General features: G+C 40.8%; 1 protein-coding gene across 1 annotated transcript; it reads left to right on the top strand.

Moving 5' to 3' along the window:
• The first annotated feature begins 608 nt into the window (after nucleotides 1-608).
• On the top strand, nucleotides 609-14,462 carry LOC101170159 (indian hedgehog B protein). The gene is made up of 4 exons (XM_078933856.1): nucleotides 609-734; nucleotides 848-1,187; nucleotides 5,012-5,273; nucleotides 12,196-14,462. Exons 2-4 carry the CDS (start codon nucleotides 888-890, stop codon nucleotides 12,873-12,875), a joined length of 1,242 nt encoding a protein of 413 aa, XP_078789982.1. The 5' UTR covers nucleotides 609-734; nucleotides 848-887; the 3' UTR covers nucleotides 12,876-14,462.
• Nucleotides 14,463-14,586: the final 124 nt, after the last annotated feature.

The raw sequence follows: 14,586 nt of genomic DNA, 5'->3' as shown, positions 1-14,586 counted from the left end.
GTTTCACAAAATTTGAATAAAAAATACAATTTAAAGCTTAATTTTCTTAACTGATGTCCTCCATCAAGAGCAAAACGCCACAAGGAGATGTTAAAAACAGAGTTTTCATGTTTTCAGTTTCTTGTGATTCTGATTCCAAATGAGAGCTCAAGCTTCTTCTTTGAGGACCTCACTGTTCCATTTCGGTCAATTGAAACATCCATAAGACTCAGGAATCGATTGTAACCTCTCTGGTTTGCAGTCTCCGTAAAGTTCCATGGCGCGCACCTGCGCTTCTGCAGATTTGGCCTTGCTTTCACGAGCACATATCCTCCTTTGGCTGACATTAAGCAGATGTTGCGGCTGCTGGTCCACGTGCCACCCTGGTCCCTGGCGGGATGGGAGGGGAGGACGGGGCGTAGGGCAGGTCCAGTAGGGCGCGGTCTGTTTTTGCGGCACCTCATCTGTGCTGAGAGGATCTCCATCCTCAGTCGTGCCAACAGCGCTGCGACGCACTGAAAGCGACCAAACCACTGCGGGACATCATTTGACCGCCGTGCGCGGCGGTCGGCCCACGCAGCGCGCGCGTCTCTGCGTCTGTCTGGGGCTCGTTTTCTCACAGGTTCGACACTGAGGCGACGCATTGAACCTCCATGCCAAGATAAACTTCAGCTCGCCTATATATGCCCCTGCCTCTGCGTCCACTCAGGACAAGAGCGCGCTGGTTCCGTCCAGGACGCTTTTTCAAACAGCGGGTATGGCGACTTGTGGGGACTCTGCCGCGGGTCCTGCCCCGCTTCCTCCATTCTAACTTCATAAAGCGAGTTGAGGCACTTCAATAAACCGTGACTTTTCGACCTCCCGTTAGGAGGGGAGGGGGGTGGCTGTCACGTCGGAACCGGAGCGGAATGCTGCTCACCACGCTGGTGACGTGCCTCGCCGGGTGCGCCATGCTCCTGTCTCCGGCCAGCGAGGGCTGCGGACCGGGCAGGGGTCACGGCAAGAGGCGGTCGCAACGAAAGCTGGTGCCGCTCTCCTACAAGCAGTTCAGCCCGAACGTGGCCGAGAAAACGCTTGGAGCCAGCGGGAGGTATGAGGGCAAGATCACGCGAAACTCCGAGCGCTTCAAGGAGCTCACCCCCAACTACAACCCCGACATCATCTTCAAGGATGAGGAGAACACAGGTGCAGACCGCCTCATGACACAGGTAACCCCTTGGTTACTCCTTTTACGCGCGGGCTTTTCATTAACCAAATTGTTTTAATAGCCTTAAAAAGCAAAAATTTCGCCCCGAAGTTTATGGATTTATGTTTTCTTACCTAGTTGCTCTGTTTTATACAGCCTGTCTGCACAAATCGGTCCTCTAAATCCCGCCGCTTGTTGACACCGTGTGCTTTTTGGAGGTGACCCGCGCTTTTCAGCGCAACGAAACAGGGCAACCCTCATTCTAAAAAAGGAAAAAAAGCAACTTTTCTTAATTAAAACACTATCCTTTCTGTTTGGCGTCATGTCTTTCCTGGTGGGATAAAAACAACAAAAAAATTTGGTTAGTCCGGGGTCAAGCGCGTACTGATGTTTACCGTTTTAGCCCCACTGGCCGGAGTCAACAGTCGCCTGTTGGACTCTCAAACATCTTTACGACGTCGTCATTGATGTGGCCAATGCGCGGAATTTATTTGACTCCCAATTTCCCCAGGAATAAAAGTATATATATCTGGCTCCCGTGACCGCAGCTTCCTCCCGAGCGCGGCTGCGTTTGTGTCCACAGACCCACGTGGGGGAATGAAAGCTGTGCGCACGCCCGGAGCTGTCACCTCGAGGCGCGCGCTGCGGGATTCGAAAAATGAGAATTAACGCAAACAAATCTCTGCGTCAGAGACAAAAAACCAGACAAATCCAGAATGATTTGGGTCAAAGAAACTGGATAAATCCTCAGGTAAAAACATGTTGACATTCTTTGCAGTTGCAGTCGCAGACCTGGTCAGAATTTATTAGCTCCAAAGCCGCAGGAGACAGCCCCCTGTTTGTCCTTTACTGTTCCCCGTTACTTTTGTGTTTGTTTTCGCAGCGCGCGTGCAAAAATAGCGCGCCTCGCTTGTGTCGAAACTTTAATTACACGGACGTTGGCTTTTATCCGCTTTCCTGGGCGCTCCTGGGCTGCACACAGACGCGCCTGTCTGATCGTGGGGAGGAAAAGCAGCGCTGGAAACGGCGACTCTTGTCAAATTTAACGAGATCATTTGCGGAGCGTTCGTAAACAACGGAAAGAGCACAACTTGGATCTAATTTAATGTAACGCGTACTTGCTTCGATTTTGCCCCCTTTTTTACACTCCTCGCGACGTTTCTGTGAGTTTGTGCATATTACAAAATATTTTTTGAAAGGAAACTGTGTCTTTTGGGCACCGAAAGAGTTTAAACGAGCCGTTCACAAAGGCCGGAGCAGCGCAAAGGTGCGCACAGGCGCGCGTTGTCAGGCGGCGCGTCCAATGTTTGTGCAGCCAGCGGTTTGGTGCCTTAGCCGCTTCTACAGAAACGCCCCCCTCCCCCCCCGCGCGTGTGTATACCTTGAAAGCAAAACCAACAAATTCGATCGTCTGATTTATGGAGTCCGGCTCGTTGCTGTGACCGCAGAGAGAAAACAGAGGAAGCTAAAATCCGCCCTGAACGCCGTGAAAAGGCATCTGTGGCCCCGCGCCGAGCCGAGCCACGCGCTATTCTTATCACAGGCGGCATGGAAAAAGACATTTATAGGGTTTAATCCCAGTCTGGAACCTTAATGGGCCGAGATTCATGAAAGGCTGCATCAGTAAGAGGTGCTTTTAGGGGCTTCACGCGCGCCCCTTAAACAGGATTTTTAAAACCTGTCATTTTTCGTTTTTTAAATTCAAAAACGTAATGTTTCATCAAAACATTATTTGATTAATGTCTTACAATGTGTTTATCAATATTAAAATCATATTCTGTTTTATTTGCTTCCTAATATATTATTTTGTTGACTTGAATTTAACCCTTTAGCACTTCCTTAGACTATACCACAACTCCTCACGCGTTTACGCAATTAATGTACTTCCAGCTAAATCTGAAAACCGGAAAAGCAGTTTTGCGCTGATACACAATACTTTACAGTGTCGAAGTGTTTACACAATTATTTTAAATTAACTGATTCTTTTCCGGAAAAAAGCGGCTTTGCGCTAACAAAGTGTTGCAGAAAGTAGCTTTTCTTCGCGCAATAATCTGTTGGAATTATCTAAATTGCGTAAACGGGCAAAGATGTATGCTCATTCAAAGAGCGTGTGTTATTTTGGTGTCGCCGACGACATCTCCTGTGTTAAAGGGTTAAGTATTAAAATATTTCAGAGTTTGAACAAAGAAACATCACCCCCGTCTGGACAGTTTGGGGTTAGAAAAGTTCGTTCATCAATTTTCTAAAAATGTTTTTTTTTTCTCAATCAAATGTTGGGCCCAAAGATCTCAGCTTACCATGTACCGATCATAAAAATTCTTGGATTAATTTCTTTATAGTGAAATAACTGTAACTTTTATGTAATCGTATTGTATTGTTTAATGTTAATTGTTAATTCTCATTTGTATGTTTTGGGGCCTGAAGATGAAGACGTGTAGTCTGGTCCAAAGCATCTTTTCTTTGATGCTTTAATGAGTTTATTAAGTATCAAATAAATTAAAGAAAAAATGAAAAGTCCTCTCAATTCATTGTTCTATCTAAAATTTGACCACTTGATTTTTTTATGAAGTTTACAAAAAAAAAAGGGTAGTTGCCTTAGGATCTGTGGAAGGTGCAACAAAGCGATATTTGTTACCATGATCATGTTTTAATATGGCCACAACAACAATAAAAGCACAGATCATAGAAGCCAGATAGCTGAAGACTTTTACACAAAAAGGTGGAATAAACTACATAAATCGTTAAAATGTATCTGAGGAACACAAAAGTTCCAAAATTTTAAGCCTACAATAATCTGAATGCAACAACATGCCGTGTAGTGATACCGTACATGCAGGTTGTCAAGGGGAGATAGAAAATTTACTCCAACATAGAGAGACAAAAATCAACACACATGTTAACCAGCTTGAGCTATGAAAAAACGTAAATGGTTGCTGTGGACTACCACCTTCATGGAGCTTGCTATATTGAATCAAAATGCATGATTTTAACCACTGGAAGCTAATGCACAACTGAACAAACAAAAGTAACTTTTAATAGATGTTTATAGCAGAAAGAAAATACGGCACCTGAATGGTGGAAACTCTACTCCAATCTCTGATATTCCCAAGGGTAACTGTATGCTTTAAATGTAAGCAAGTGGTGCCTGAAAACGACAAGAGCTAAAATAAACGGGTCCTTCCTGGAATTGACCAAAGTGTTTGTGGTCTAGGTTTCATGTGGATTTCAGAAAAAGAGGATTTCAGAAAGACAACCTTCTGCTGTTGAGGACAATTGCTATTTTGTAAATTGTAAAAACTCTCATTTGCATTCCCAAAGCCACCACCCTGACAATGCATCTGATTAGATAACTGTGGTGACAGAAGGATTTGTTGAGTGGGAGGAGACCCCATAAGTCCTTCAATGGGCCCTCTCAGTTTCTATTTGCTCACCCTGACCAGACTACAGGTTTAGAGGGACGCTTGGAACCTTGTATTCCTGTCACCCTCCCACCTAACCACCCCATATAACCTGACAGACCCCTTCTTCACCCCTTCACAGCTCCATCCGTCCTTCAACATAGCCAGACGGCTCCCCCGTCACCACAGAGAGCAAACACCACATTGAGCTGGGACAGTAAGGTTGCATTGTGGGTAGACTGGAGCCACAGAAAAAGCAGAAGGGGTCAGTGACCGGAGTGATGGGAGTCCATGGACAAATATAGACTCTTTGTAAGAAGAGTGTGAAGAGAAAGACACGATTTAACATGAAGGGCAGCAGATCTTTTTTGGGGGGAGAATTTGTCTGCAAATACATAAATTAAAAATAACGTATGTTTTTTTTTTTTGTGGTTAATTTCTTCTGCAGCGATGCAAAGACAAGCTGAACTCTCTGGCAATATCTGTGATGAACCTGTGGCCGAAAGTCCGGCTCAGAGTCACCGAAGGCTGGGACGAGGACGGCCATCACTCAGAGGAGTCGCTGCACTACGAAGGCCGGGCAGTGGACATCACGACCTCGGACCGGGACAGGAACAAGTATGCAATGCTGGCGCGGCTGGCTGTGGAAGCCGGGTTTGACTGGGTCTACTACGAGTCCAAAGCTCACATCCACTGCAGTGTCAAGTCAGGTAAGCGCCAGTCACTGTTGTGAAAACCAAGTTAGCAGGTTGACCTTTTGAAAGTGAAAAGTGTTTCCGAGAGCATGACAGTGACCTTCCCTGTATGATATATTTACACACATAACCATAGCAAAAATGTACACGCTTCAATGAAGATTGGTATTGCATAACATCCTATTTTTCTGGCAGATACGCTATACAGTAATTGTTTCTAGAAAGATGGGACACAAACAGGCTTGCTGATTAAATTGGTGGAAGCTAAATGATTTTCTTTTGCTAATTTAAGTGACATCTATTGAATGTCTTCATCTGAAAAATGTATGAAGTGTTTGAAAAGAAGTTGGAAAAGGCAGAATAACACTAAAATGTTCAGTGAAAAACCACTCATTTCATGACGTCATCCTAGAGTCGGCCTCTGAAGCATGTTTGCATTTTGCCCATGAAAACAAACAACATCCAAACTTTTGCAAAGACAGAGGTGCGTATTGTGTTCATAAAAAAAAAAAAAAAAACGTTTTGCCGATCACCACTAGCTCCTCAGAGAAAGTGTGTGTGTGTGTTAGCCTCAGGATGGTGCTGGCTGTACAGAGTCTTCCTGGAAGGGGCGGTTCCTCACTTGGGAGAGGTTGGTAGTCAGAGAGCAGGTTTTTAGAGGAATACTCTTAAAATGTTAAATGGGAGCTCAGCTTATTAAAGTAATTTTTTAAAGTATTATAATCACAAATGCTACAGTTTAACTGATACATTTTTGAGACAAATCTGTTCAACTATTCCCAACCACTTAAAAAGGAATAAAAAAATAATGTTAAAAAAAAGGAACAAAAATTTTCTGAAATACAAACTGTTCATCTACTAAGAAATGAAAGAACTAATATACTAAAAGCAGCAACAAGGCTTTTTTAAACAACAACAAAAAGCGGGTTAATGATTATAATAAGCTCAAATCACCTGGTCAGAAAAATATTCCCTGCTCCTGCTACAATGACTTCCTCTGCTCAATCTTTAACCATAAGGAGCATCTTTTCATGAATGATTTGTAATCTCAACTGTTCGTTGACTCACTTCTTTAGATTCTAGTGAGGGGTGTGGGGTTGGTAATTTTTTCCAAGTTCAGTGAACTATGATCATTTATTAAGCAAAAGAAAAGTGTGATTATTTTCCATAGAAATGTAATTTAATGTGAATTAATCAGAGGACAGATGCAACCACTAGGGAGCACAAACCAGTCCTTTGAGAGCTTGTCCCAAGTCTGGATAAATGCAGAGTTGTTTAACGTCAAATCAGATAATGGGATAACAACTAGGCAGATCATTTTCTTTTCAATAGATTTATTTAGCCTAGAAATAAAAGAATCATTGTCTGCAATGACCAGCCTGGTTACCATAATTGCTTTCATCGTTGGAGACTCGTCTTTTAACCTCTCACAATTGCAATCCCAGGAAGTTTAAATGTCATATTGTTAGAAATGTAATCCTAAACTTATGAAAATAACAACAGTAATGACATTTATTTTTTTACTCTCATCACATCACTATGCATCATAAAAAATTATAGTATAGGAGCCTTTTAAAAAAAAAAAAGAGTCTTTAAGCATTAAACCCAGAGGGCAGAGGGCACTGTAGCCTTTTTTAAGGCATGTTGCGATAAAATGCGTAGCTAAATTAGCCAACGTAGGTGAATGTTAGTTGAAGCTTTGGCTAAAAAGATGAGTAAAAAATTGATTTCCAGGTAAAAACATGGTTGATCAGCTGCAATATGTGTAGCTCTTCTTTTAATTCTGCATCACAATCAAAATTTTCTTACTTTTTCACTTTTTTAACCTTGGCTTTAGTGGAAGGTTTCAATAACTTTTTCTAACTTTTCTGCTTTTGCTTTACAACTGACACCCAGCTCTACCAAACCTTCTCTTCGCCACTCACTTCATTTTCTGATTGTATCATAACCCTTCAAGATAACTGGTTCGTTGGCTTGTGCGACTTTAAGCCTTATGGTCACAACTGCCCTTAGGGATGGATATGGATTGCCTGCGGGTGAAAAATGGATATTTTGTGCAGCCCACTCAGGTTTTTATTTTTATCCCCCACATAAGTATTGAAATTTAAACTGTTGCTGGGTCATTTGGTCACTTTGCAGGTTGAAAATCGCGTGGTTTCTGCAGCACAGACTCTTTTTAATATAAAATGTCCGGATATAAATTCAAACCAAAAAAAATTCACTATAATATAGAAACCATCTTTTCTCATTTAATAATTATTTTAGAATTAGACCTTCCAAAAACAAAAAGGCATTACCACCGTGGCAAAAATGATTTTATAGCTGGAACTTCCAATAAAGTCTTTAAATCAAATTTTGTACCAAATAAATAAAGTTTAGAAGATTTTCAAGATGTTCAGGATCCAATTAAGCCCTTAAAATGTCTAAAAAAAAAGTAGGTTAAGACACCGATGGAACCTTTAATGGCTGGATCTCTGCAATAGTTTAGATTTACATAAAATTCTGAAAATCTTCTGTCAGTAAATTGAATGCTAAATAGCAGATGCTGGGGTCAGCATTTCCATGATTTTTTCTCACCATTGTGCATTTTTAGGCACCATGTTGAGAAAATGTTCAGCTGGCATGAAAGATAACACAAATGTGTTGTAAATGCACCGACATGCTGAGAGTCTCATCGTCTTGTTAAATTGCATCAGAGATAAAAATCTCCCATAAAAATAGCAATCAGGTTTTCTTTTGAGTGAGTGGTAACAGAGATTTCCCTTGTTTTCTCCCTTTCTTGCTTCATCTGTCTCCCCTTTCTTTTCTTCTCTTCTTCCCTCCCAGATCGGGTTGCGAGGGCCCAGTCCTTGACTTGATCAGAGGGGCAACCAAACAAGTTTGTATTCCTTTATTTTTTTCTTTTTCTTTTAAAATATTTTTAACCAAAAATATTTTTCCCCCGCTGTTTAACATAAAGTCCTCCTAGTTTAGAAGCTAATGAGTGCTTCATTCTGAGTGACTCCAGTGTTTGAGTTGCAGCGGGGAAGTGAAAATGATCACTAGGTGGCAGCACAGCACCGTAGCAGATGCAGGAAAACAGGACCAGATTATTCTGTCAAATATAGAGATCCACGATAAGGTTCATCAAATTAGGCATAAAATAATAATTTTATTAAACAAAACAAATGTAATAATAGAGGAATAATGAATAATCAAGTTTTTAGTTTACATTAATATTGGCTTAATTTCTCATGACATTAGAATTTGAGGAAAATAAAAAGTGCTTTTCTGTGTGTTTGCTGCCTCATCTTTTATATTTATAAAACTAATCTGAAAGCACAGGAACGGGAAAACTTCCATTTTCAATAAACAATAATCTAAACAAAGACTTTCATGATCATCAACTTGCAGGCTAAATGTACTGCTTTAAATCTTCCTCTTTCAGGTGTCTTTTGCTCCATCTCGTCTCCGACTGTCCATCTTTCCTTAATACCCTAATTTGTAAACAAGTCTTTAGGAGCTCAGAGGCAGACACTTCTTTTTCCGCTTTGTTTTTTTTTTTAAATTTCAAGATGAGCTACTATATGTTTTAAATACTCCTTAAATTAAATAAAAATGAAAAAATATTCACAATTATTAGGATCTATGACTTCATGTTTTCGTTTGGAGAAAAATAAAACTTAAAATACGCAAAAAAGAGAGTTATCGGCTTTTTTTTAAATTATGAGAAGCAGCTCCTATAGAAAAGCAATATTTTATGACTTAACATTTAATTTCAAAATGGTCAAGTGATGTGTCCCACTGGCTTGGGAGGCCAGGCGGCCAACACCTGGGGGTGCTGGGGGACGGATATTTCATATAAACTGGCTGAACTGCCTTATCCCTTGTGCTATCCTAGGCACTTCAACGTTGGGAGTTGGGTCATCTAGACCCACTAGACAGTGCTCTTAACCTTTTTTTTTCAATGATTTGTGATCTTCACTGATGTGTGTGGATTACATGAAATCTTTCCACTTATATCCACCTTTGTCATGGTAGGAATAACACGTCAATGTAACGGTGGGGTCATCTAAGATAGCACAAGGGTTAAAGAAGGCAATTTATTTGGGTGTTGTGGAGGGGGGCATTTGCTGTGCACCTTGTGGGTTGGGCTACATCTGGACGGTGGTTCCTTCCTCCTTGGTTGTCGATCAGCTCTGCTCCTCCCCCCCTCTTGATTTTGATAACATGTTAGACATGTAGGTCCCTTTGGTAAAGGGGGGGTTGGTCATCACTGCAAACAGGAAGTGTTACCTGCCAATTTTGACAACATCTTTTGATACAAACACTCCCCACACCAACAAACTATGTACACACATGCACTATATATACATTATACGAGGGGGGGGGGGTGACCACTGGTTTTCTTTTCCCTACCCCATCCCTCGTAGGAGGAGCCAGCTGCTCCAGTGCTGGTTGGGTCCCTTGGGCAGAGGCTGGCAGTCCTCTTTCTCAGAGATCTGGGCCTGGTTGGTCCTCACTTTCCAGTGGGGGGGCTGGATCATGCATGACAGGGGGAGTGTTCTCTGGCTGGTCTGGAGCTTGCACTCTTAATGCCCCTGTGCTCCCTTGCTTTTTGCCACTGTACTCCTACGGTGGTCCTCTCACTCAGGTTTCAGTGACTGATGTTGGGTTTCCCTGTGCTGGGGGCTTGGTGTGGGGGTTACCTGGTGCTCCCCCTCTTTCATTTTACATTCTACATTTCCTAACACTATTGTCCACAGTAGAACACAGACAAACAACTGATCAGAGGTGTCCTCTCACCTTTGCACAAACAGGATAGTTGCATACGTGCAGGAATGATACATGCTGTACATGTGTTTGTTTGTAGGCATTATGTTTGTGCGTGTGTGAAATGGTTTGTATCTGTAATGTTTGTAATATTTCAGTGTGTGTGGATGAGTGTGTCTTTGGACAGGTCCAACCATTTCGATAAAAATCTACATTTAAAATAATATTGATAAACATCCAGCAACTTGTTACTGGTAATCCTATACCCTCTTATCTGTTTAACTAATCATCCTCCAACTTATTCAACCCCTTTTGCCATATCTTATGCCCTTGCCAACCACTTCTACTATCCAAGTCTCCTTCTTTCTTCCATTTGGTCCAAATAATACACACAAAAATAATATAAATAAAGTAACCCTCAAATACAAAAGGGGTTTACACAAATATAAACCTCATGTGTCTGAAACCATACAAACCCCCTATTTTAACAGTGACATCTGTCCAACACAAGAGGCCTTTAGCTCTTATCTGTTTGATTATTGCACACACACCTGGTCCAGTCTACGAGGTAATTGGTAGAATTTCTGACCAATCAGCATCAACCTTCATGTCCATGTCTGTGATTGGCAGGCTTTTGTGGCACATTTGTAACATGGTGCCCTGCTCTGTTTGAGGCACAGAAGAGGGAGAATTTCTCTCCAGAATTTTTTTTTTTATTGCATGTATTTTTGAGTTTCAAGTGCATTTTTGTGTTTTAAGTGCAAGATAATTTCTTTGAGCAGACAAAGTTTTATGCTAAAAATAATGAGTGCTGCACTTGGAATAATGGCACAAAAATCACTCCATAACGCCACAGTCACTTGGTCCAGTTCTCTTAAACAGTCAATGGTTTGGACTAAAGAGTGTCTGAGCATGTTTCCTCTGAGCAATGCAAGTTCATGTGTAGAAAATGCCTTGATTTCTTTAAAAAATAAATAAATAAATAAATAAATAAATAAATAAATAAAAACTAAAAAAAAGAAGAAAAAAAAAGAAAAAAGAGAAAATGCCTTGATTTTCTATTATGACAAAAGAAACTAGAAGGAGCTGCATTTCCAGAAGAAAATGCAGGGTTGAATGCTGTACTGCTGAATGAAAGCTAAATTTGCTGAAGAAATGTCTGAACTGTACTGGAAAAACCTTGAAAAGTTAAATGATCAAAAGTCCTAGTAGGAATAAGCTGAAAAAGGTGAACATTGTAATAGTAGAATGTCTAAAATAGGTCAAAATTTGTAGAAGGAGTTAAGCATTAAAGCTGAAATTGTTGAAAAAATGGCTGAACTGTTGAAAATTTGAAGATGTTGCTAAAATGGCTAAAAGTGCTAGCATTGGAATCAGCATCATCAACCGACTCAAAAAAACACATTGTTTGAGAGTATCATATTGGTAAAAGCTACATGTCTAAGTTGATAGAAAATCCACTTTTTTCAAAATGGCGGCTTTTCTATTAATTCTATCTCCATAGCAACCATTTTATGTTTGGGTCGCCTGGGGATGACGAACCAATCGACGTCAGTTTCAGAAAAATCAGAAAAAGTAAACCTTTGGACGTCCATAGCAACGAAGTTTGTTTGCTTGTTAAAGTTACAATTGTTTAAAGAAGCAAAGGTGTGGCCAATGGAGCAAAAAGATTGGAAAATCCGGGAATAACCGGGACTATCTGGAAAAGTTCAAGGATTTGAAGGACAAAATGTCATAGCTAGAATAAGATGAAAGAGCTGAACATTTTAATAGTTGAATGGTTAAAATAGGTGAAAAATTGTAGAAGAAGTTTAACTGTGAACTTCTGCACGAAAAATTCTCCATGTATTTCAATGGAGAAAAAATCATGGAAAATCCTGGAATATCTTAAAAAGTTCAAGGATTTGAAAAACCAAAAGTCATAGCAGTAATAAGCTGAAAGAGCTGAACAGTTTAATAGTTGAATGGTTAAAATAGGTTGAAAATTGTAGGAGTTAAGTGCCGAAAAACGGCGGAAGATAGCGTAAGAGGAAAACAAAGGGTTGAATGCTATACAGCATTCAACCAATTACCACAATGTCATCTAAAGCCCTTCCACCTTATAGGTGTAACTAATAAATTATTTGGATTTTTTTGTGAAAATCTCATGACTTTTTGATGTCTTTTTTTTCTTGTCCGTCTATAGACCACTCAGTGGCTGCTAAGTCTGGAGGCTGTTTCCCTGGGGACGCCTCTGTGATGTTGGAGAGCGGCGCTAAGAAGCCCATCAGGGAGCTGCGGCCTGGTGAGCGGGTCCTGACATCTTCGAGCAGCGACGGCAGTGGGGGGCTGGCGTTCAGTGAGGTCTTGACCTTTCTGGACCAGGACCCCGACACCCACGGACTCTTCTACACACTGCAGACAGAAGCAGGGCCGGAGCTGTCACTTACTGCCGCCCACCTCCTTTTTGTGTCCGAGGGAAACTGCTCAGAGGGGACAGTGCCGGGCCCTGGCGCCCTCAAAACTGTGTACGCCAGTGACGTCCAGCCTGGACAGTGCGTGCTGGTGCTAGGGGGTCAATCTGGGTGTTTGTCTCGGGTCAACCGGGTCAGCGTTGCCGTAAAAAGAGGTGTGTTTGCGCCTCTGACCCAGCAGGGCACGGTGGTGGTGGATGGGGTGTTGGCTTCCTGCTATGCAGCGGTGAACCAGCACCTACTGGCCCACTGGTCCTTTTCCCCCCTGCGGCTGATGCACAGCTGGACTGGGAGCACTGGGGGCCACAGCGAGGGATTGCACTGGTACGCACAGCTTTTATACTGGCTGGGGAGGAAACTGCTGAGCTCTGGGCACCTCCACCCTTTGGCCGTGGCTCAGGATAACAGGTGAAGCCCAACATTTAAGCCTGAACGCGATCCGAACACAAGAGGAAACTGGAACTCTGACGTTATGGTGACGAAAACCTCAAAACTAAATTTTGTTTGAGCACAAATGTACTCCCGGATGTGTAGAGCAGACCTTTAAGGTTTGAAGGATTTGAAATGTACAGCAGGCCTTCATATTACCATGAGCTGCTTTTGCGTCTGTCTGTTTTATATATGTTGGTTTGCTCTGACATCCTTTATTTATTATGTTATTATGAATTAACCAAATCTTTTCAGCAGGCGTCAGCAGGCGTCTCAACAGGTTAACACTGTGTTTAAAGCCCTTTTCTTTATTTATTGAAAAGTTTATGCCCCCTTAAAAACAGATTTTCTGCCTTAAACGTTGATCTTAAAAAAACAAAATAGTTTCAAAGACACTTAGATATTTTAAAATGAGCCTTTCAGCCTTGTATTATCTTTTAATCTCTTTTTAAAGCAATTTCCAGTGGTCTTTAAATTATGATTGGGACATTTTTAGATAAAATCAATAAACCTGTATCATTTTCTATAACATTGTTTCTGCAGAGTAAGCCCGCCCCCACTTCCTGTGACCCATAATTTAGAGCTCTAGGTTTATATGCTCTCCCACTAGCTTACAGCCCCTGACAACCCCAACATAACATTACCGGTGCAACAAAAATGTTGAGCAATATTGGAGCTATCCAGTCGTACAGCTTGAGCCAGATACTAGCTCGGATGTGGAAAATAAAGACGTACATAGATATAGTCGTCTACAAGTAGATGCATCAGAATGGAGCAGAGGAGGAAGCTTGTGCATAAAATTTGAACTACTCTGAAAAACAGTTTTAATCAAGACTATTGCTTTATGTCCTCAATCATGAGAAAAATACTACAAGACCATGTTAAAAATACCAAAAACACTATTTTCATAGAAGTGGGCCTTTAACAATCCTAACACTGATGTTAAGAGCCTTTTCAAGAGGTTTTGTTGTCCTTAAAAACAGACATTCTGCCTTAAACAGTGACCTTAAAAAGCCAAAACAGTTTTGAAAAAAAAAGGAGTTTTAGTCCTTGAGAATCCAAGAACAAATTCCTTCTGGACTTTTTTTTAAATGTAATTTTATTTATCTATTTATTTATTCTGTGTTTAGTAATTAACAGCAGCCCCTATTTTTTTAAAACATTTAAAATAAATTAAAAAAAAAACACAACAATTGAACAAATAATACAGAGGACCAAATTTTACTCCATGGGTTTTCTCGGGTTAAAAATTAACGTTTTTTAACAAATATCCTACATTATGCGCAATCCCTTAATATTTTAAACTAGAAAACTAAGGGAAAGTCAAATTATAAAGTTCTTTTATTAAAAACTAATTCATGCATCATTATGAGACATATTGCTGAACATTTTGCTGGTCATAGTTGGTTTTGTATTGAAACGCTCTTATAAATGTTTGACTTCCTGCATTTGAAGAAATACTACATTGTATTAAAGTTGTTTACAGTCAAATGATAGTTCAAGAGAGTTATTGTTGGGAAGAAGATACATTACAAAGATATATTTTTGAAAATAAATTCTATGGAAATTAGTTTTGTGTTTTGTCACTTTTTGATCCAAAGTTTTTGGTTTACGAGGGCAAAATAATCCAGAGACCACAGTTATTCTCATATTTGGAGCTGATAAAGAAGTTTTAATACCTGTTCTTCAAAGTA

Source organism: Oryzias latipes, chromosome 2 (genome assembly GCF_053564925.1).
Source record: "Oryzias latipes strain Hd-rR chromosome 2, Olatipes_Hd-rR_3.1".
Taxonomy (NCBI): domain Eukaryota; kingdom Metazoa; phylum Chordata; class Actinopteri; order Beloniformes; family Adrianichthyidae; genus Oryzias; species Oryzias latipes.
Note: the sequence above shows the minus strand (reverse complement) of the source record. Positions and strands in the feature narration are given on the sequence as shown.

Excerpts from the sequence above, each read along its gene's own strand:
- LOC101170159 (XM_078933856.1), top strand. The coding sequence starts at position 888 with ATGCTGCTCACCACGCTGGTGACGTGCCTCGCCGGGTGCGCCATGCTC. Across the intron at positions 1,188-5,011 it reads CAGACCGCCTCATGACACAG|CGATGCAAAGACAAGCTGAA; the intron begins GTAACCCCTTGG and ends TTTCTTCTGCAG. Across the intron at positions 5,274-12,195 it reads CCACTGCAGTGTCAAGTCAG|ACCACTCAGTGGCTGCTAAG; the intron begins GTAAGCGCCAGT and ends GTCCGTCTATAG.